The sequence below is a fragment of the Myotis daubentonii genome, chromosome 14 (genome assembly GCF_963259705.1).
Source record: "Myotis daubentonii chromosome 14, mMyoDau2.1, whole genome shotgun sequence".
Classification (NCBI taxonomy): domain Eukaryota; kingdom Metazoa; phylum Chordata; class Mammalia; order Chiroptera; family Vespertilionidae; genus Myotis; species Myotis daubentonii.
In genome coordinates this window covers 52,338,370-52,360,459 of record NC_081853.1, presented here as the reverse complement: position 1 = coordinate 52,360,459, position 22,090 = coordinate 52,338,370, and the positions used below count along the sequence as shown (strand labels likewise).

General features: G+C 41.8%; 1 protein-coding gene across 2 annotated transcripts in view; it reads left to right on the top strand.

Moving 5' to 3' along the window:
- Positions 1-22,090, top strand: part of SCN11A (sodium voltage-gated channel alpha subunit 11) — a 90,244-nt gene that overhangs the window by 54,565 nt on the left and 13,589 nt on the right. For both annotated transcript variants that reach the window (XM_059664435.1, XM_059664434.1), the window contains 10 exons: positions 32-270; positions 3,750-3,917; positions 5,881-6,252; positions 8,245-8,670; positions 12,637-12,747; positions 13,492-13,606; positions 15,756-15,910; positions 19,625-19,798; positions 20,622-20,723; positions 21,186-21,458. In XM_059664435.1, the coding sequence (XP_059520418.1) occupies positions 32-270; positions 3,750-3,917; positions 5,881-6,252; positions 8,245-8,670; positions 12,637-12,747; positions 13,492-13,606; positions 15,756-15,910; positions 19,625-19,798; positions 20,622-20,723; positions 21,186-21,458 (2,135 nt within the window). The remainder of the gene's footprint in view (positions 1-31; positions 271-3,749; positions 3,918-5,880; positions 6,253-8,244; positions 8,671-12,636; positions 12,748-13,491; positions 13,607-15,755; positions 15,911-19,624; positions 19,799-20,621; positions 20,724-21,185; positions 21,459-22,090) is intronic.

Sequence of the window (22,090 nt, the reverse complement as noted above, 5' to 3'; positions counted from 1 at the left end):
TCTCAACTGCTCTTTCATTCTCCTTCTCCAGAACAAGAAAAATCCCAGGAGCCTTGCCTCCCATGTGGGAAAAATCTGGCATCCAAATACCTCATCTGGAACTGTAGTCCCCAGTGGCTACGCTTTAAGAAGGCCTTGAGAACCGTGATGACCGACCCGTTTACTGAGCTGGTCATTACCATCTGCATCATAATCAACACTCTCTTCTTGGCCATGGAGCATCACAACATGAACAAGGATTTTGAGTTTATGTTGCAAACAGGAAATTTGGTAACTTTAGGTTTTTTACAATATAAAATACATTTCAGACTTTGAATTCTCTCTTTCGAAGTCTAAACATTTTGTAAGTGGCCCAACCTAACCTAGGTCTTTGGTACTCTTATGTGGAGTAGAGTGAAAGGATGACTTTTAGGATTTTGCATTTACCCAGTTCAGTAATTTCCCATGGGCTCTGTGTTGACCCTCTAGTATATTAAAGTGTCTTTTTAGTCATCCAGTAGATGACTAAAGAATCACTCAGTGGTAAGCCAGAAGCAAGTAAACATCTTAAAATGTCAACCATTTGGGATAATTAAGAAAACATTAACTATATCCAGAGGCCCTTTGTAATGAGTAGCATGGTCCCTGGTGATACTGATGACATCATTTGTCACAAAATAATGTGATTGCCATTACTAGGTGTTATTCCCCTGGAAAGATGAGTCAGGGCCTGGGTTTGCTTTCTGGGAAGGAGGTGTCTGGAGCTGGAGGGTTGGAGTGGGGGTAGGGTTTCATATGTTTCCATTTGGATGGATATAGTCTTAGTTAGATTGGGTAAACTGAGATAAGAGAGTGTACTGCATAATTCCTGCAGAAGGCATTTTTCCCCAAAGGAAAATTAATCTTCCAAATATCATAAATAACAAATAATTACTCATTGAATGTTCTAACCTAATTAGCTCATGAGTTAATAGGCTAAAAATCTTACCAAAATGTCTAGTCATTTCTTCTTGAAGCTTTATTTTTCCAATTTAAAAATCAATACATGCTTTTTAAAATTTTAAAAATAAGGGAAAATACAAAGAAAGGAAATATAAAGAAAGTCCTTTCCAATGGTTCTACGAGCAAAGATAATCATTATTTAGCATTGCTGAGTGTTTCCAGGCAGTATGTATGTATGTATGTATGTATGTATATATGTATGCATGTATTTTTATTCTTTTTTTTACATTGATGAGAACCCACTGTACCTATTGAATCAGAAGTTGGTCCACAGAGCTGCTTCTATGCATTGAGTTTAGGATGAGGTAGAACTGGAGATGGGTACCTCTCACCCTTAGTCCCACATTCCTCCCAGGAGGACCAGGGCTCCAGTGAGACCACAATGCAAGGTCAGGGTGGTTCTCCTTAAAGACAGTCTGTGTCTAAGTTCCTTTCCCCATACTGCCTTTCAGAAGAAATGCCCTGTGGGTGTGTATGAATCGCATTCGATTCCATGCTACATGATAAACCCAACACACACTGTACCTTCTGACAGGTGAGGTCTTCTGGGCTCCAGGCTAGTGTATTCAGCTATTTCCTGCTCGGGTACTCCAGAAATGGGCTGATGGTATTGTTTCACTTGGAAGCTGAATGCTGTACCTTCATGGCCATGCTTCCTACCTCAACAGTCGGCAGACCCCTCTTTCAGCACCTCCTCCTGGTGGATGGAGTTATTGGATAAGTTCCAGAGAATGCCCAAAGAACCCAGAGTCACCCCCCTGGACAGGGCTTTGCAATTGCAAAGGTGGTCTGTCCACCACTTTATCAGCCGGTCCAACTGTGGGAAGTGACAAAAGCCCCCTCTCAGATTTCCCACTGGCAAGGCATCCTGGATATTGAGATAAAGCTGCATTTTTCAGTCAGAAGCTGGCTCATTAAATCACTTTCTTCTTCACTCTCGCCAGAGGCAGAAAGAAAGCACAGGGACGTTGTTGGTGTCTGAGGACACAGGCAGCACCTGCACCCCAACTCCTGAAAATTGATGAGAAACTTGTAGTGCTGACCACCTAGCCTGTGCTTCCATTCCATGTGCACCGTGCCCTAGACACACAACACAAAGGTGGCAGCCACCCATCTATTATGTCCCTATGTTGCTGATGGAGGGGAGGCATGGGAGCCTTGAGTTCCAAAGGACACATCCAAACCTCCCTCCTCTGATGGGTGGATTTATAGGACTGGACTTGGAAATGGGCTCTCTAGGCTCCAGGATTGCTCGAATAAGGGGAGTACATTAAGCTCCCAAGAGGCCATCCATAGCAGTGGAATTGGACTGCAAAACCAATGGTCCCAAGGCACCAGGGCGACTGTAGGGCTAGTCACCTACCGGTAATGCCTGAAGGCGACAGGAGGAAGAGGAGCGTGTCAGAAGGGGACAGGGATCCGTCCAGCACAGTGAACTAGAACAGGCAACACTGCCTGCCTTTAGGCACTGGGTGTGGCATTGGGCAGGGGTAGACAGCAATATTTAAAGGGAAAAGATAGATATAAGCTTTGAATTTTATTTGCCACCCTTGATTTCTTTTTATTTGCCTATTATGGATTTATCTTTTTCCTATCCTTTTAACTTATGTCACTTTATTTTAGGGATTTAAAAAATAAATCATAAGTAATTATTTATAAGAAACAGATCATGTTACTTTTAATAGGGAGAATTAATCAATAATGGGTGGTTGTTTTTCCCAGAATTGTAGAGGAGAGAGTCTTATAACTGACAGCATTTTAAAAGACTTTAACCCTTTTTATATTACCTTATCATTTTCATACTGTTGTTTTTCTCCTTTTTATTTCTGTGTGTGTGTGTGTGTGTGTGTGTGTGTGTGTGTGTGTGTGATGGAGAATGTGCTGTTTGCTATGAGGATATGCTTTGATTATCTTCTGAAAGATAGTTTTGAATTTAGCTACTACTTATTCAACATTGTGCAAGTTTCTTAAGCCTGTATTTACCTGATTATCAAAAACAAGGCAAAAATTATTTTTGCCTATGGTGCTATAATTTAGCACTTTTAAAAAACTGTTACCTCTCCTTTTAATTCTTTGATATTTTGTTCTGGAATGAAGAGCCCTGCATTCTGAGTGAGTTTTTAGGATTATATTCCAACTCATCAATCCTCCTTTCAGCTATAATCAATCTAAGGTTTATCCTGTGAGTTGCTCAAAGATACTTTTCTGTTCCTAGTAATGTTTTTCAGTTCTCTGCTCTGGGCCCCTTTTAAATTTTTTTTCTGATCAAGGTACTAAGATTGAGTGGTTAGGTGAGCTCCTCCTGGATTCTGGTTTATGGAGGGTGTCTTTCTTTAATTCATAGAGCTGTTCTGTAGTTCCCCTTTGTGGAGTTCTTGCCCTTTGGTATTTTTAAAGAATTTAGCAGAATTAATTGATACTTCCTATCATTCTGCCATCTACCAAGAAGCCAGCTTTGCTTTAATTTCAACAGAATGAGAAATATTTTTTCTCCATTCTGAGATGTCTGCGAGCTTGAGAACATTGAACTGGGCACCATGGAAGGGGGTGGAGAGAGAGCAAAGGTAGAGTAAGGTTCATTCTATAGCAGTTAAATATTTATTTTCCGTGGATTTTAGGGAATATTGTGCAACCAGGAGAATGCATTGTATTTCTCTAACTCCTGTAATTCCCTGGAACCATTCTTTTTTTTCCCCTGGAACCATTCTTAACGTGTGTGTGCAAAAAGAGGTGGCTTCCTTTTCCCACTTTTCTTTGTCTCAATGTAGGTTTTCACTGGCATTTTTATAGCAGAAATGTGCCTAAAAATCATTGCGCTCGATCCCTACCACTACTTTCGCCGAGGCTGGAACATTTTTGACAGCATTGTTGCTCTTCTGAGTTTTGTAGATGTGATGATGCCACAAAGTTTGCCAGTTTTCCGGTCCTTCAGAGTGGTAAGATACTTACTTTCTTATTTTGCTGAATAACTTAGCAGCCAGGATTGAAAAGAGTCTTCAGTGAGTTCAGTGGCTAATTTGGGTTAATGAGTTCATCTTACGTTAATCAGAGAACCCAAAACGTACTACTCTTCCTACTCAGGTCTTTAATAAATGCCCTTGGGAGTCCCAGGGGCCTTCTCTCAGCTGAACCCCTACTCTCCCCTCCGCCCTTCGCAGATGAGCCTTTAGGCAACCAGTTGCAAAATGTGTCTTATGGTGTCAGGACTCTGCCCTTTGTCACCCCAATGATCTCTTCCTCCACGGAGCTCTGAGCCAGGCATCCTCACTTCAGGACTCATCAAGTGCGTTTAGACCCCAGAGCCCAGGAAAGGGATGGGTACTGCTGGTGGCAGGCGCTTTCTCACAAGTCCCTCCTCAGGGCTGCCAGTGCCACATTCCACATGTCACAGCCATTGGAGGCATCCTGGCAACCTTAGCAGAGTACCTAATGTTAACTGACACAGGGAATGCTCAGAGACGAGGAAAGCACTGTCTTCAAGGAGCTATAGTTTAGGGATGATACAAGACAGGCCCAGAAATGGCCATGAAGCAGAGTATGACCAAGCCCACAAGAGGTCGGACAGAAATCTATTGAGAAATCACATCTGAGCGGGAAATAGGGAACCATAAAAAGGTGGCCTTTTGTCCTCTCTCAAAGGTTAATTTGGCATGGATAGGATTTCTAAGCCTCTAGAGCAGTGGTTCTCAACCTTCCTAATGCCGCGACCCTTTAATACAGTTCCTCATGTTGTGGTGACCCCCAATTTCATTGTTCCAAATTGAACATAATTAAAGCATAGTGATTAATCACAAAATCAATATGTAATTATATATGTGTTTTTTACTATTGTTTAGGCTTATTACACCCACACGCTTAGCGAGGAACTCTGGCGTTGTCCGCATATGAGATACAGTTTCTCCCAGCTCCACCCTGAGCAGACGGTGGTGGTCTTTCTCTTGGGACATAAGACTTCCCGACCTGCAGTATTTCCACCCCCAGATAGTTGATACCTAACGAGATTGTACTTTGGACTTAAACCACAGTTTATATTGAAAGTTAATATAAAAAATAACCTATGAAACTAGTTGCTGTGTTTTCTCCAAGGTTATTGTCTCTAACATATCTGTAAGGTTTCATGGAGGAAAATCCTCTTTGGAAAAAAGTGTGTGTGTTTTGAGTAACCGATTGCCTGTCCTCTCCTGAGTAAAAACATCATATAACATTCATCATTGTCATAAAGTTTAGATTCAGACTTGTGTTCTGAACGATATAGTGCAGGCGTTAGCAAACTTGTTCTTTAAAAGGCCAAATGGTAAATATCGTTGGCCTTACAGGCCTTACAGGTCATGTGGTCTCTGTGAAAACCATTCAGCTTTGTCATTGTAACACAAATGTAGTCCTAGATGTTCGAGAATGAATGGACGCGGCTGCGTTCCAATAAAACTGTACAAATGTGGAAATTTGAACTTCATATAATTTTTATGTGTTATAAAATTATCCTTCTTTTGATTATTTTCCAACCATTTAAAAATGTAGAAAATGTCCTTACCTCTCAGGCCATACAAAACAGGCAATGGGGTGGATATGATCCTTAGGCCTGAGGTTTTTTTTGCCTCAGATACATATTTTATATAATAAGCATGTATGCTCAGTTCCATCATCATGCCCCCAAAGTCTTTATCATTTAAAAATAACTAGAACAAAATATTTTCATTTTTAAAACCAAATAGATACAGGTGAGTATCTGATTGGTATATGGAGTTGGTGGCAATGTTTAGTATGGATTGACTTTGAAAAGGTTTTTGAAAGTCATAAATGCTGTGGCTTGAGACCATGTCATTTGTTTTGTGACTGAACAGATAGAATTTGTCCTTAACTGGCTTTTCTTTCATTTTTGTTCATTGTCTGTATCTACAGCTGAGGGTCTTCAAGTTAGCCAAATCTTGGCCGACTTTAAACACACTGATTAAGATCATAGGCCACTCTGTTGGAGCCCTTGGAAACCTGACTGTGGTCCTGGCCATTGTGATCTTTATTTTCTCAGTAGTTGGCATGCAGCTGTTTGGCTCTAGTTTCAGTTGTGAAAAGAAAAATCCAAAAGCCTGTGATTCTACAACATCCCCATGTTTTCGACGCTGGCACATGGGGGATTTCTACCACTCCTTCCTGGTCGTGTTCCGCATCCTCTGCGGGGAATGGATCGAGAACATGTGGGAATGTATGATGGAAGCTGATAAATACCTGTGCATTGTTGTCTTCTTGTTGATCATGGTGATAGGAAAACTCGTGGTGAGTGTCTTAGACTTTTTAACATGAAAATACATGAACTAAAGAAACACATTAGCTTCTTTTGCAACATTTCACTAGTGATATTCTTATTCTAAACAGAATATTATGATATTATATAATATTAATAATTTGTGTTTGAATTTGGCTTAAGGAAAGTATGATAAGCATGAAACAAAACCTCCTTGTCACAATAGTGCTTGTGTTGACTGATGTCCCAATAGCTATTCTATTCCAGATGATTATTCTAAGATAATCATCATATTCTCTTTGCCAGTGATTGGCTCAGGGAGGGGTTTGTGACTAAATTTGGTCAATATGATGTAAAGGTATGTCCACTGAGGAAGGTTTCTTATTCTTTAAAAAAATATCTATCTATCATCTATCTATCTATCTATCTATCTATCTATCTATCTATCTATCTATCTATCTATCATTGATTTCAGAGAGGAGGGGAGAGGGACAGATAGATAGAAACATCAATGATGAAAGAGAATCACTGATGCGTTGCCTTCTGCATGCCCCCTACTGGGGATCGAGCCCGCAATACAGGCATGTTTCCTTGACCAGAATTAAACCTGGGATCCTTCAGACCACAGGCTGATGCTCTATCCACTGATCTAAACAGGCTAGGGCAGGTTTCTTATTCTTAAAGAAGAAGAAAAGGGGACAAGGGAACAAATGGTATTTTTACTTCCTCTGGGCCATTTTATGACAGGGATTCTGGATAGAACTGTAAACATGCAGCTACCAGAACAACCAGATAAGGCAAAACCAGCACTGAGGAAGGTAGATGCAACAACATGTCTACCTGTCATACCTAGTTCCCTGTTTTATTTTCAAACTTCTGGCTATATTGCATTTCCTTATTGTGTAAGCTGACTTGAGTTTGTTACTTGCAGTTGGAGACATAGGTATTTATGGAGTGGCTAATTAGGCATCTACCAGTGAGGGTGTGAAGAGACAGGAGACACCCAAGGACACCTGAGTTGGGGCTATGGTGCAAATATAATTAGGTATCTGCACATGGTAGTTTATCCTAGGAACCTAAGGAGAGTGTAGATAGACAGTGAGTGATACAAAAGTTCGGGAGAGCGGGACACCACCAATGGGAATGGGGAAGGGATCATTAAGAAATGATTTGTGTAAGATATGGTACTTGAGAATGGCATTTAAGAGGCAAGGAGAACTGAGCAGATAGAGGAGAGCTTGAGCAAAGATCCAGAGTTGGAAATTCTCACGGTGAAGCTGAAAAATATTGGCTAGACCCATTCACACCCACCAGACACTTCTCCCTGAAGGATGTATATTTTTGAGTTGGTGCGAGCCACAGAGGAGTTTGAGGAGGTAAAGATGATGAATTTGGGGTGTGTAAATGTAAGCAAAAATCCCAAGCAGGGCGCTGTGGAGATGATCTGAATTTAAAGTGATATGTGCTTCAATAGAAGAGTTGTAGATTTGATTCAAACCCTTCTGCCTCAGCGCCAGTACTTACTGCAGTTCAGGCAGTGGGATCTAAAGAGCCTGCACAAAGTACACCAAGTCTCAAATTTTGCAAACAGGAGAGGACCCCACAGCAATCTTAGACATCAGGCCCATATCCCTGTGGGCAATTCCAACATAAGTGTCCAAGATTATGATTCTGGCTGATTCATAAGGAATATACTTTTGATTATACCACATGGTAAAAATGTTCTGCTTTCCTCTGGCCAGAGTCTACAATAGGTATTGCTTATATGTAGATAAGCTGGATTTGGCTGTTTGTACCCCTTAACATCAGTTTTTCTTTTGTCTTATCTTGCTATCTCAATTACTCCTCAATCTCGTCTCTTTTTATTCATTTTATAGATGGAATTTCTTGAGAAATAGAAGGACATAGAAATCTCATTTGACTTGGTTTTGGGTCTTGGGGAAAATTGTACTAGAAACCTACTGTGTCCTTTCGTTTGCTAAATTGTCCATTCTGCTTGTGCCCCCACTCCAACCCCTCCCCAGGTACTCAACCTCTTCATTGCCTTGCTGCTCAATTCCTTCAGCAATGAAGAGAGGGATGGAAACTTGGAGGGAGAGTCCAGGAAAACCAAAGTCCAGTTAGCCCTGGATCGTTTCCACCGGGCTTTCCGTTTTGTGATACGTACTCTGGAGCAATTTTGTCGCAAACGATGCAGGAGGCAGAAGTTACCAAAGCAAAAAGAGGTGACAGAAAGCTCTTCTGCAGAGAACAAAGACGTCATTCCCCTGGTCACAGAGATTAAAAGAGGCCCAGGGACCTGGGAAGAGTCCAGTGTACTAACTCCTGCACCAAAGCCCTTGAGTGTTAGGCTCGATCGGACTTGGTTGGCTCCACTTGCAGAGGAAGAAGATATTCGATCTCCTGTAGACAGTGAACAGCCTGTCATACAACCCGAGTCTGGGGAGCAGGTATGAAGGTTCACACAGAGGTTGCCTTAGAGCTTGTGCGGAGCTAGAGTTGCTACAGGGCACTGGTGCACTATGCATGGATAATAAGGGGAGAATATGTGGTAGCTGCCCCTCAATGCCATGTGCCCATCCCAGGGCTGTGCTGATCATGGCCCTGTACATGTGGCACCGATGAGAGGTGTTGGAGGAGCTCAGAGGGGAGCGAGATCAGAGTACGCTGGGGCAACTTGAGAATCAAGTGCCTTTAGTTGAGCCCTAAAAGAATTTGGGTTGGATAAAAGATGAGGAAAGAATGTGGAAAGTGAAGTGAATAGCATAGAAAAAGAGACAGTGATAGGAAAAAACTCAGAAGGGTCTTGGGGAAAATTGTTCTGGAAGCCTACGATATCCTCTCATTTGCGAAATTGTCCATTCTGCTTGTGCCCCTACTCCAACCTCTCCCAGGTACTCAGCCTCTTCATTGCCTTGCTGATGGATGCAGGGATCAGTGGTGGTGCTCATGGGTGAGGAGTGGTGGGTGATGAGGGCTGTCAATTGCTTTTACCCATATAATATCTTTATAATTGCTCCATAGGTCTTGGGTATTCCCTTCTGAGTTATTTTTCCTCCATATTTTTCTCTTTGCTTTTTTCTTTTGGAGGTGTCTGTGCAGATATCCTCAAACTCAGAGATTCTTTCCTTAGCTGTGTCCAGTCTACTAAAGCCCATCAGTGGCATTCTTCATTTTTGTTACATTTTTTACCTCCAGTGTTTGTTTTTTGTTCTTTCTTAGAATTTCCATTGCTCTGATTAAATTGCCTGTGCATTCTCACATGCTGTCTCACATCCATCAGAGCCCTTAGCATTTTAATCATGTTGTTTTAAGTTCCTGGTCTGATTAAATTGAACATCTTTGCCATATTGAGTCCGGTTCTGATGCCTGCTCTGCCTCTTCAAACTACATTTTTTTTGCCTTTTAGTATGTGTTGTGGCTTTTTTTTCATACTTGGACATGATGTATTGGTAATGAAACTGCTGTAAATAGGCCTTTAGTTATATGTTGGTGAGGTGGGGGTAGGGGGCGGGGAACGGAAGAGATTTATCAGAGAGGAAAAGGGAGAGGGAAGAATTCACAAGTATATGGAAATTAAGCAAAACATTCTTAAATAACCAAGTCAAAGGAGAAATCACAAAAATATTTTAAATACTTAAAGATAAATAGAAATGAAAATACCATATGCCAAAATTGTTGGATGCAGTTGGCTGCTCTCCCTCTTTTTCTCCCTCTCCTTCCTCTATGCCAGCGGTTCTCAACCTTCTGGCCCTTTAAATACAGTTCCTCATGTTGTGACCCAACCATAAAATTATGTTCGTTGCTACTTCATAACTGTAATGTTGCTACTGTTATGAATCGTAATGTAAATATCTGATATGCTGGATGGTCTTAGGCGACCCCTGTGTAAGGGTCGTTTGACCGCCAAAGGGGTCGCGCCCACAGGTTGAGAACCACTGCTCTATGCTGAGGTTTCAGGCTTTCAGGGAGCCTGAGCCTCTGGACTCTGGACTTCACAGTGATTCTCAGTAGCCCTGTCCTTAGGTGGGAGAGAATGGCTAGACTAGCTGGAGCTGGCTATTTCCTTCCTTCCACGTGGAAACCTAGAGCTGGCTGGATAGGGGATTATCCTTCCCCCAGGTCAGTAAGAACGTGATCAAACCCTGCAGGTTAGGTTCTGATGAACTAGTTTCTCTTGGGGGCAGGGCTTGTTCGGAAGAACAGAATACTCCCATACCGTTCAAAATGGTATCTTTCCCCTGCCCCCGCTGAAAGCATGAGGGGATTTTCCTCCAGTATTCACCCTGAGAACTTGGTAGAGCTCCCAGCCAAGCGGTAAAACCTGAAGATGGTCCTACGAGCTTGTGTCTCTTAAACGTGCCCACACTTAGCCTGCAGCAGTTTGTCAATTACAGTTCAGGTTTCCCTACTCTGGCACTGTTCCTATGGAGTTTTTTGCCTCTGGGTTTCTGCTCTGATGAATTGTGGTTCTCTGTATTTGGGGCTGGGGTCAGCATTTGTGCTCAACCTCACTTATGAATCTAAAAAGAATTGTTTATTTTCCATTTTGTACAGCTTTTTACTTGTTAGGATGGAGTGTTAAAACCTCCAGGTGTCAGCCTAGAAACTGGAAGTCTCTGGGAAGTTTCTAAATTATAAATCCAATCTCTTTACTTGCTGTAGGGCTATTCAGATTTTCTATTTCTTATGGAGTCTGTTGTGGAAGATTTTTAAATTTTATTTCTAGAAATATGTCTGTTTTATTAAAGTTATCTAATTTGTTGACATATAGTGTTGTTTTTCTTGAGTAAATTCACCTCCCAGTAGTTACTTTGGGGGGGGGGTGGGGAGCAGCTATTTATTTTATGTTTATCTCATATTTTGGAGTGTTAGTTTAAAAATTCATCTTTGGTGGGAAGATCTGTCACTCACTTTAAGTTCTCTGATGTCTTCAATGGATGTTTATAGGTCATCCATTTCAGAATCAAGTCTTATATAGCCAATTTTGGATTATTGTCAAATAGTGGTACTAAGCATATTGCATATCCAGTCACTGACCAGTGGTTTCCTTTGCTCAGGTCCTATTTCTGAGGCCTCCTTAGGTATGCAGCTCTGTATAATCATAACTCCAAGCATTGGCCAGAGCTTATTTTGGCTCCCTCTCTTAAGTTCAAGAACTTCAACCCAGCAGTTGAAGTTTCAAGCTTTGGATGTAGTTATGATTCTGATCCTCACAGGGGGCACTTCTAGCCATTTACCTACTATGTGCTTTAAATTGTTACTGTTTTTTATTTCTGTTCTCTGTCTGGTCCATAGGTATATTTACCTGTTTTTGTGTGTGTATGTTTGTGGGTGTGTGTCTCTGTGTGTTATTACATGTGTTCAAAAGGAGAAGTGTTCTTAAATCATGACCTTGCAGTGTCAGATTTACTGGAACTCTCACACAGATTTTTGGATAAAACCCTCACCTAAAGTGTGACTTCACATCCTTTTTGGATATCCCTGCAAGTCATCAGACACAATGTTTTTAAATTTATTTTTTATAATTTATTTTTATGTAGTAATACATTTTCATATTTTCTTTTATGCCTTTTGATTTTGATAAGCTAACCTATTTTCCAAAAATTTCTTCTTTTTTGCTCATCTATTTTTACATCAAATGATGAATTTTATTTTTACTATACTCTGGTATTGTATTAATTTTTCAGGGGTAGCTAATTATACCAATACCATTTATTAAATAATTTATTATTTAGCTGTGAATTGAAAGGCCACAATAAGTTTTACCTCTGAAGTTTTTGGTGAATATTGTGCCAGAACCATATTATGTTTATATTACTTCTGAGTAAATTTTGTTATCTGTTTTCTATAGTATAGGGTGTCCCAAAATTCACGCAAGATTTGAATTTTGCGTGAGCATTAACAACAACAACAACAAAAAATAAAAGCCTAATTTTACTTGGTTTATTGAATCAGATTCTAATATCTGTTGCCCTTTGATGTCAATCCCTTCAATTTGATAAGCATTACCAAGTACCAATTATGGCCCAGGAGCAGGGACAATGAAGACCAATGAAGACCACGGCTTTTTGTATGTGCCAGCAAAGCCGTGGAGGCCATTTACCCGATGTGCTATTCCATACATAACCCTATACTATATACTTTATGAACCAATTAAAAAGTTACAATTTTTAATTATAAACCTGTGTTTTCTATCAAAATTACTTCTTGCGTGAATTTTGGGACACCCTATATTTTCTCCAGATTTGTTTTATGTTGAGTTTTCCCACAGTTTTAAAAACTGAAAAGAAAAAGAATAACAATGTCACAATTTTCATAACAAATAGAAAACCAAAGAAAATGCAGTCTTGTTTCATCTCAAGCGAGATTTCCAGGAGGAATATTAATTCTACTCTGGTCTTCTCTGTATTCAGGCCTATGAGCTCGATCAGAAGGACAAGTCCACCAGCCTAAGAGTTCAGAATGTGGAAATTGAGGTGTTCTCTGAAGAGGATGCTTATATACCAGTACAGAATACCCGAAAGGTAATTTCCCCAGCATGTTTCCAGAAGGAACATGTGGCATGATCATCCATTCACCTTCTCTAAGAGAGCCATTGTGGAAAATATCAAGACTAGTGCAGAGAAAACTTCTGGGGTCACATCTTAAGCAAAGGTCTATACCAAGGTTTCTCAGCCTCTCCACTATGACATTTGGGGCAGGATAATTCTTTGTTGTGGTGGGCTGTTCTGTGTATTTTAGGATGCTTAAAAGCATCCTTGGCGTCTACTCTCTAGATCCCAGTAGCATTCCCCAGTTGTGAAAATAAAAAATTTCTCTAGACTTTGCCAAAATATCTCCTGGAGGGGGAAATCATTGAGAACCACTGGTGTAGGCCTATTATTCTAGGAGTTGGGATAGCTGAATATTACAGTCTCAGTAAGTAGCCTTCTCCTCATCACCTGGCTTCCCTGTTTGGGGTTAGGCAGCTGACCAGGGGTGTGATTTGAAGAGAGGAAAAGGTTGAGATACTATGTCTTTATACTCCTTCCCTTTCTTCCACCAGGGGAGAGCAATTAGAGAATTCTCTCCTGAAGTCAGGGCTGGTCAGAGAATTTGGAAAAGGACCCAATAAGAGGGATACTTTCTTGATTCCCCTCATACCTAGAAGCTCTTGCCTGGTTAGTTTCATACCTAAAAAGTCATATTTTTAATAAGGTATTAGGTACTACCACGGTGAGAGAGGGTGTTGATAAATGATTCTCCCTTTCCTTTGTTCTGATGCACAGAAGTCTGATGCTATCAGTGTGCTCTCGGAATGTAGCACCATTGACCTGCAAGATCCCTTTAGGCGGATGCCTGAAATGGTTCCCCAAAAGGAACCAGAGAGATGTTTTCCCAAAGGTAAGTGGTAGTATTCCTGCATCCAACTCACAGAGTATTTGAATGGGATTCTGTTATTCTTGAAGTTCGGTGGTTTTGATATATTCATTTTTTCTACTTCTACTGGAGACAGAAGTGAAGAGAGGTCACTCATAGGTTCTTGGGGTCATTATCAGGTCTAGTCTTGATTTGGGTAGGCTCAGATTACAGAGACTAACAACCAGGGTAGAAACTCCAGAAAACTTTCCAGAAAACCCAGTGAGCCAATATGTCCACCACTTTGTAGAGTCCCCAGTACATCAGTTGTCAGGATATACTTGAGTCATAGAGTAAAAGAACTTGACTATAAGTTTAGGGTTGACTAAAACCCCTGCCAGGCCTTCAACTCATTCCTCAAAATTCTTCTCTGGACACAGGATAACATTGTAGCTAAGAGCTTCGTCTCTGGAGCCAGACTGCCTGAGCTCAAATTCTGGCTTCTCTATGTTTAATTTCATTAACCTCTCTGTGCCTCATTTACAAAATGGTATAATAATAGTACCTGCTGAAAGGGTTGTTATAGGTCTGAAATGAATGAATATAAATCACTTAGAAGAGTGCCTGGCACATAATAAGCAATCAACAAATGCAGCATTTTCTGATTCCTTGAGTGGATGTAATGGTTTCTCCCTGTGTGCCTTCATTATTTTTTGTATTCATTGAGGGGAATTTATTTCTGTCCGTCTCTCCCATGAGGTTCTTAAATACAAAAGCAATATTATTGTATCTCTATTGTGAGAATAGAACCTGCCCTGATTATGGGCTCAATAAATGTTAAGCACATAAATAAGTAACTTAACAAATGAATAAATGAATCTAAAAATTAAAAATTTCTCCCATCAGTTTTGGGCTAGGCTGGGTTCAAAAGGAATACTAAGAATGGGTTTTAGTGTTTGACAGCTCTAAAGCTGCCCAGGGGGTCAGAGGTCAGGCTAGGGCTAGATTGCTATTCTCTTGACTTCCATTTGGACTGGTCCTTGAGGTATGGAGAGGATGTCAGCAATGAAGATGGAGGCAAAAGGGGGGGGGGGATGGTTCTAGAAGAAGAGAGGAGTAGGGTAAGAGAAATACTATTTTAGGAAAATTAATTTATTGATGTTCTGAAAGATGGAGAGAGGTAAGGGGCAGACTGAGGAGACCTCACAGTGATTTAGGAAGATGACGAGAAAAGGAGTGGAATGTTGTAGTCACCATGAAGTAATAAGCATCCACAGAATTAGGAGGAGTGGAGGAGGAGACAAGGTGAAAAGGTGATGTGATTCATCTAGATGGCTTGTGTGTGTTGGGACCAAATGCTCAGCTATTTGTAAGTATCTTGACAATTGATCAAACTCTTCCATGGGTGGTTGACAAAGCCTGTGTCCATCCATGCCTCATTCCCTGCAGTTCTTAGGACACTGATTACTATTGCCAAAAACATTGCTGCATAACAAACAACCACAAGACCTCAGTAGCACACAGTGATAAACATGATTCAGCTCATCTAGGCTGGCTGTCTCTGCTGATCTTGGCTGCTTTATTCATGTGAGTGGTACTGACTAGAAGTTGGCTGATCTAGCCTGGGTTTAACTGCAATGTGGCTTCGTGTAACGTGTCTGTCCTCTTCCTGGAACCAGTTAGCTGACCTGAATACACCTTTCTTTAAAAAAAAAAATGGGGTGGGTTTGTTGATTTCAGAGAGAAAGGGAGAGGGAGAGAGAGTTAGAAACATCAATGATGAGAGAAAATCATTGATCGGCTGCCTTCTTCACACCCTCCACTGGGGATTGAGCCCAGAACCCTGGCATATGCCCTGACCAGGAATTGGAACTGTGACCTCCTGGATCATAGGTTGATGTTCAACCACTGAGCCACGCCAGCCTGGCATATACACCTTTCTTATGTAGATGGAGGAGAGCAGATGGAAACATGCAAGGCTGCATAGGGTCTAGGCTCAGAACTGGCTCACTCTGCTCTATTGGCCAAATCAAGTGACACAGCTAAGCCTAGATTCAAAGGGTTGGGAAAAGACTCTACCTCTTTAGTGTAAGGAATTGCAAAATCACACAGCAAGGGGCATGTGTACAGGGAGGGGTGAAGAGTTGGGTTGTTAATGTACTTTACTACAGACACTAATGGGCGTTCCTTGTAGGCCTGGCTTGCTGCTTCTCATGCTGTGCTGTGAACAAGAGAAAGTCCCCCTGGATCCTTTGGTGGAACCTGCGGAAAACCTGCTACCAAATAGTGAAACACAGCTGGTTTGAGAGCTTTATTATCTTTGTGATTCTGCTGAGCAGTGGGGCATTGGTAAATGATCATATCTTGTGGGGACATTGGGGAACAAGGCAGCTGGGGGAGCTGCATTCTGACTTTACCTTCATGGGGCTGTGAACGTGGGCAGAATAGGCACAAGTGGGATCTTTACTGCTGGTTCCCCTTGGGGATAGGATTTTGCAGAACAACTTCTGGATTCATGCTGCAAGTGGGAAGCCCCCGGGCCAAAGGCACTTTACCCACAGGGAATCATGACCCAACCTAGCACTCTAAAGTGGCCCCTGAAGTCTGGCCCTTTACCTCAGGTCTGTCTGTCATTCTTGGAGGATTTCTAGACATTTCACTATATCCTACCAGTTTCCTCCTTTAGACAGCAGCACTCCTACTCTCTTTTTTCTTGAAGACCATAATGCTGCTTTCTTAACACTAGATTGCCCAAGGAAGTCATTTTGACTGCTTTTTAATTTCAATTAGAAAAACAATTATGTATATAAGGACACAATGCCTTAGAATTTTGTGACTTTTTGTACAACATATAAATGCGTTTATTAATAATTGTAGTTACCTCCCCCCTCCTTCATTTCCGGTATATATATGTGTTATACCTATATTGCCCAAAAGCAGTCATTTCGACTGCTTGGGGAAATTTTAAATAATCAAATGACTCTTATTATTGAATTGAGTAAATTTCTTATATGACCAGTTCGGCTCTGTATTGAAATAACAGTTTTCATTTTTTTTCGATGACCGTCACATGATAACATACAAGTACATGATAAATTGTCGATACTTGATAAGTTGCAGTTGCTCAATAAGCTAAACTAGTACTTGTTATTCGAATCTTTATGCAGTGATACTTGTTCTAATAAGTTGTTTATTTTATTTCTTTTGCGCCCTAAATTCATGAAAGAAATGTCGAATAGAAGTGAGTTATTGGAAAAGCTAAGGAACATAAGTGAAGAGTGCTCCGATATTATTATTCACAATGCAGTCATTTTGACTGCTTTTGGGCAATATAGGTATATACTAAGTTTCAGTCTTTCTAGTGTTAAAGATAAAATGTGAGGAGAAGGCTACAGGGACCGGATGAGGGTATACTAAGTTGCCTTGGTGTTTTCTATCACTTATAATCCCTTGAGAGGAGAGACAAAGAGATGCCACTTTATGTGCATGGCAGATCCTTCCAAACCGAGGTGTCTTGTGTCCCAGTGAGGTTTGGAAATAACTGAATCCATCAGCCTCCAGAACCACATAGTCATAAACTCCTTCCAGCTCTCTATCCTCACCTTTTGGTCCTTTTTGCCCCCCCCTCGCCCCCCACTTCACCGCCCCCTTTGCTCCTATCACCAATCTCTCTCTCTCTCTCTCTCTCTCTCTCTCTCTCTCTCTCTCTCTCTCTCTCTCTCATTCTTTCTCTCATTCTCCCTTCCTCCCTGTTTCCCTCCCTCCCTCCCTCCCTTCATCCCTCATTCTTGTGTCTTCCCTTAAAATGGCCATACTATAGAATTAAATTGTCTTCCTATTTGTTATGTCAAGTGAATGGAGCCCTGGGCTCCTCCTTTTGAATTTGGAGTCACAGAACACCTTGCAGTATGTTCCCAGCAAATAGAAGGGGACAGGGAAATGTCTCGCTTCTTTACCCCTGCCTTTCTGGTTAGTGCTCTACACCCGTGCAATCTCTGGGGGAAAGGAGATGAACACATACTGGGGCCCATCAGAGGCTATGACCAACAGACTCCTCATTTATCTGCTCACCACAGTGTAAATGATTCCTCCATCAAAAGAGCAGATTTCTCTAAAACTATCAAGAGAAGTTCCTTGATTAATTTCTATTGCTAGTCCTTGGCCTTTGGTTTCCTATAGTCTTCTGGTGATTACAATCTTACTGGCTGTCTACTCTCATTCAAGTGGTAGGGGGTTTTAATTTACTCCACAAATGGTACTTGGTGTCTACCAAGCCCTGTGCTAGTCAGTGGGAAAGCAGTGGTGCTATCAAAAGGCCGCACATGCCCCATGGCACCATGTGAGAAAAAGTATAATCAGAGAAATAGCAGATGACACACAATCCTCTTTCTCATCTGCCTTCAGCTGAGGCAAGTGTAGGCTGGGCAGAGTGAGTTGAACACACAAGCAGGGAGTTCCAGGAGAGGGATCCAGGCCCTGTTTCACTGTACATTATTTGCAGAGAAATAGAGAAAAGAAACACCTCGTTGATTGCCAGCAGCCTTAGTTATCACATGGAAGCTTATTAAAAATGCAGAGTCTTGAGCCCACCCCAGACCTGCTAAATCAGAACCTAGGTGATTTGGGACTCACCAGAGTTTGAGAAGCTCTGGTCTGGGAAACTGTGTAATAATGGGAGCTCCCTGGATTAGTAAATGGCCTCATTACAATGTGGGAGCCCCCAAAGAGCAGTTGCTGATTATCAGCTTGCTCTTCCATTGCGCTAACTCAGACCTGCGGAGCTGGCTTGTTGCCAAGCTTCCAAAATGAGAGAGAAAATGAGCTTCCAAAGCCATTCATGCTTGTTCCTCTTAAAGGAGTCTGGCAATTGGAGACCAGGACCACAGTGATATACTCAGAGAAGCAGTGAGTGACATGGGGCCGTGTAGGGTGGCGGCTAACCCAGTCTTGATGGAAGAAGGACAGTTTCCTATAGAAAAGATGAGCTAATCTTTTAGATCGGAGGGCTGACAAGGAGCCTATGGGGTGGAGGCAGAGCAGAGATGGAGGTCCTTCCCTACTCAATCCCATTGGGGAGTTGGAAACGAAACTTACTCTTTTGCTTTCTTTTCCCCCAGAGCCATGGAGCTGTGGAAACCTTGGTCCAGACAGCAGGGCTGCTTGCTTTCTTGCTCTCGGTGTTTGCCCAAATGTCCTGGCAGATTTAGTGTCAAGGCCCCTTTTCTCCTTCCTTTCATCTTTAGTAACTCTGTGAAGGCCAAAAAAATAAACAGTGTGCACCCTCTTTCTATAGACCCTGAAGCAGCACCCACACACTTGGGCTGAAGGAAATGTTTGTACGTAGCATGAAAATGGGTCTCTCTGAAAGCTAGGGTGTCTCGTTTTCATAGTCACAATTTATGAATGTTTAGTTTTCAAAGTAATTTATACTGGGAGCTCTAGTCCATAGTGTCTCGAACTTTTGCATGACATGGTGCACATTCAAAATGATCAGGTGTGTAGGGAACACTAAGGCAAATAGATAAGGCTGTTTGTGGTAGGAGATGATGGGCCTCGGGGTGGGCCAGATCAAGAATGTGGACTAAGGTGTTTGGATTTGATGTTAAAAGCAACAGAGAGCCACTGAATAGAGCCCCTAAGGTAACTAGGAGGACAAAAGAGATGGTGTGTGTGTGCCATTCAGTGGTTTTAGAAAAGTGAGCAGGATTTTGTTGGCAAGAGTTGAAAGGATTAGGAAGACCAGGAAATGGTATGGTGATTTGTTAGGAAGATGTTTTTATACTCCAGGGGCCAGTGATGAGAGCCTGGGGAACATAGTGGCAACAGAAGTCTAGAAATAGGATTTTTCTTCTTCCAGTTTTACTTAAGGAATTGATTTTTCTTCTTCCAGTTTTACTTAAGGAATTTTTCCATTGGAAAAATTCAGCCTTAATACCTGTTGAGCAAAACTTTATCACCAAGAGAGATACTAGTTTATTCAAATAAGAAAGAAAAAAGAAAAAGTAAAGTCATCAAGGAGACCTATGCAAATATTCAACCTGGCCTATGGCTTTATCATTTCAGGTATTTGAAGATATTCACCTTGGTAAACAACCCAAAATCCAAGAATTACTTAAGTGTACTGACAATATTTTCACACACATTTTTATCCTGGAGATGGGTTTGAAATGGGTGGCCTTTGGATTTCGGAAATATTTCACCAGTGCCTGGTGCTGGCTTGATTTCACCATTGTGATTGTAAGTGTACAACTCTCTTAAAGGGTAAAGGAGGGTGGTGTCTGCAACTTTATCTCCAGCAACTTAGGAAAAAAATAAGAGAGAAAATGACAAAGCTGATGGGGTGAAATGTTAATCATCAGTGTGTATTTCTTTTATTTTTAAAAATATATTTTTATTGATTTCAGAGAAGAAGGGAGAGGGAGAGATAGAAACGTCAGTGATGAGAGAGAATCATTGATTGGCTGCCTCCTGCACTAGAGCCCACAACCCGGGTATGTACCCTTGACTGGAATTGAACCAGGGACCCTTCAGTTCGCAGGCTGACGCTCTATCCACTGAGCAAAACCAGCTAGGGCCATCAGTGTGTATTTCTAAGAACAAAGATATTATCTCACATAGTCATGGTGCAATTTTGACAGTAAATTTAACAAGATCCAATACTAAAAAAATCTATTTTCAGATTTTGTCAATTGTTGCAACAAAGTCCTTTATTTTCTGTATCCCATCCATTACACACCACACCCCAATCCAGTATCCAATTCAGGACCCCACATGACATATCATTGACATGACTCTTTGGTTTCCTTTAATTCACAACAATTTCTCAGCTTTCCTTTGTCTTTTGTTAAACAACTAACATAAATGCTTCGTTCTTACCTGCACGAACTATAGTTTTGCCAGACAAGGAGGAAAGATCCTCTCCATCCGTTCTTCCCCTTCCAGCAGTGTCTGTGTGTCTGGATAATCCACCTGCCTCTTAGAATGAGGGCTCTCACCCTCACATTATCTTCTCTGGGCATCCAGGCAGGCATACTACCCAGCAGGCTTCTCTTCCCACCAGGTGTCTGTGACTACTCTCATTGACGTAAAGGGCTTGAAATCCTTCCGGACTCTTCGTGCACTGAGGCCCCTGCGAGCTCTGTCCCAGTTTGAAGGAATGAAGGTACATTCTTCAGGTGCACAGGAGGGACTTTCTTCAGCCAGCAGGGAAAGGCAGAGCATTTCTCCCGGGGCTAAGAGGGCTTTCCTTAAATGGCCAAGCTTTCCTTGGACTCCTCATCCAGCCCATTGCTTAGAATTTGAGAAATGGAGAAAAGTGTAAGAGAAAGCCACCATCCTAAAAGAGCTGCTGTGACATGGACTATGGCTTCCCTTTAATCCAAAGGCAGGTGTTCCATGAGTCCCCAACACCGTCATCAGAGGACACTTCTCAAGAGATCCTCAGTGGCACCTGAAAGGACCCATTACCTATGCAGCTGAGAGCAGGGCTTGTCGTGGAGTGTGGGGAGGGTTAGAGTGGCAGGTAAAGACAGGAGCTCTATGAGCCCCAGGCCTATCCTGGGACAAACAAGAGCATGATGAGTCTTATATCTGTTATGTTTTTCTTCTGTTTTGTTTCCTTAAGGTGGTAGTTAATGCTCTCATAGGTGCCATACCTGCCATTCTCAATGTTTTGCTTGTCTGCCTCATTTTCTGGCTTATATTTTGTATCCTGGGAGTAAACTTGTTTTCCGGAAAATTTGGAAGATGCATGAATAAAACAGCTAGCCCGGCTTTACTTATAAATTACACCATTATTGCAAACCGAAGTCAATGTATAAGTGAAAATTTCACCTGGGACAACCTGAAAGTCAACTTTGACAATGTGGGAATGGCTTACCTCGCCCTGCTGCAAGTGGTAAGTGCTGTCAGCATGTTTGTCACTCTTAGGAAAACCATAAATTATTTCTCAACGAATAAAAATACAGTGACTCCCCTTAGGTAAGAGAATCAAATCCCAATCCCTCATGTGAGAGCCAGGGCCCTCTGGAATTGCTCTTCACTAAGCATCTCCAACTTTATTGTCTACTGAGCCTCAACCTTCAGGTGGTGCCCCTGTAGGGTCTGTCCCTCCTACTCTGCCATGGGTGGTGCCTTGTTCTTCAGAGCTCCAGTCAGAGAGGAGAGGAACCTTGGAGGCCTGGCTGCGCCATTAGAAATGGCTTCTTGTTGGAAGTCAGTCCCAGGTCAAGCCACAGCTGCCAGGTCTTGGGCTGACAGTGCAGACAAACATAGCACCAGGAGAAGCCTTAAACAGCCTCTTTCCAACAATTGATTGGTAGCTTTTCTAGCAATTTTTAAGGCAGAACTTTCTTGTTTATAAACTTTATATTTTGTGTAAATTAATAATAAGAAAAATCCAAGACACCCATCCTTGCATTCCTTCCTACTGTCCTTTTACTTGGACATTCTGTCCTGGAAGGGTGCTGCATCACCTTACACACATCTGCCCACTGGCCTTGCTTGCTTTTCCCTGGCATCTGTCTGTTG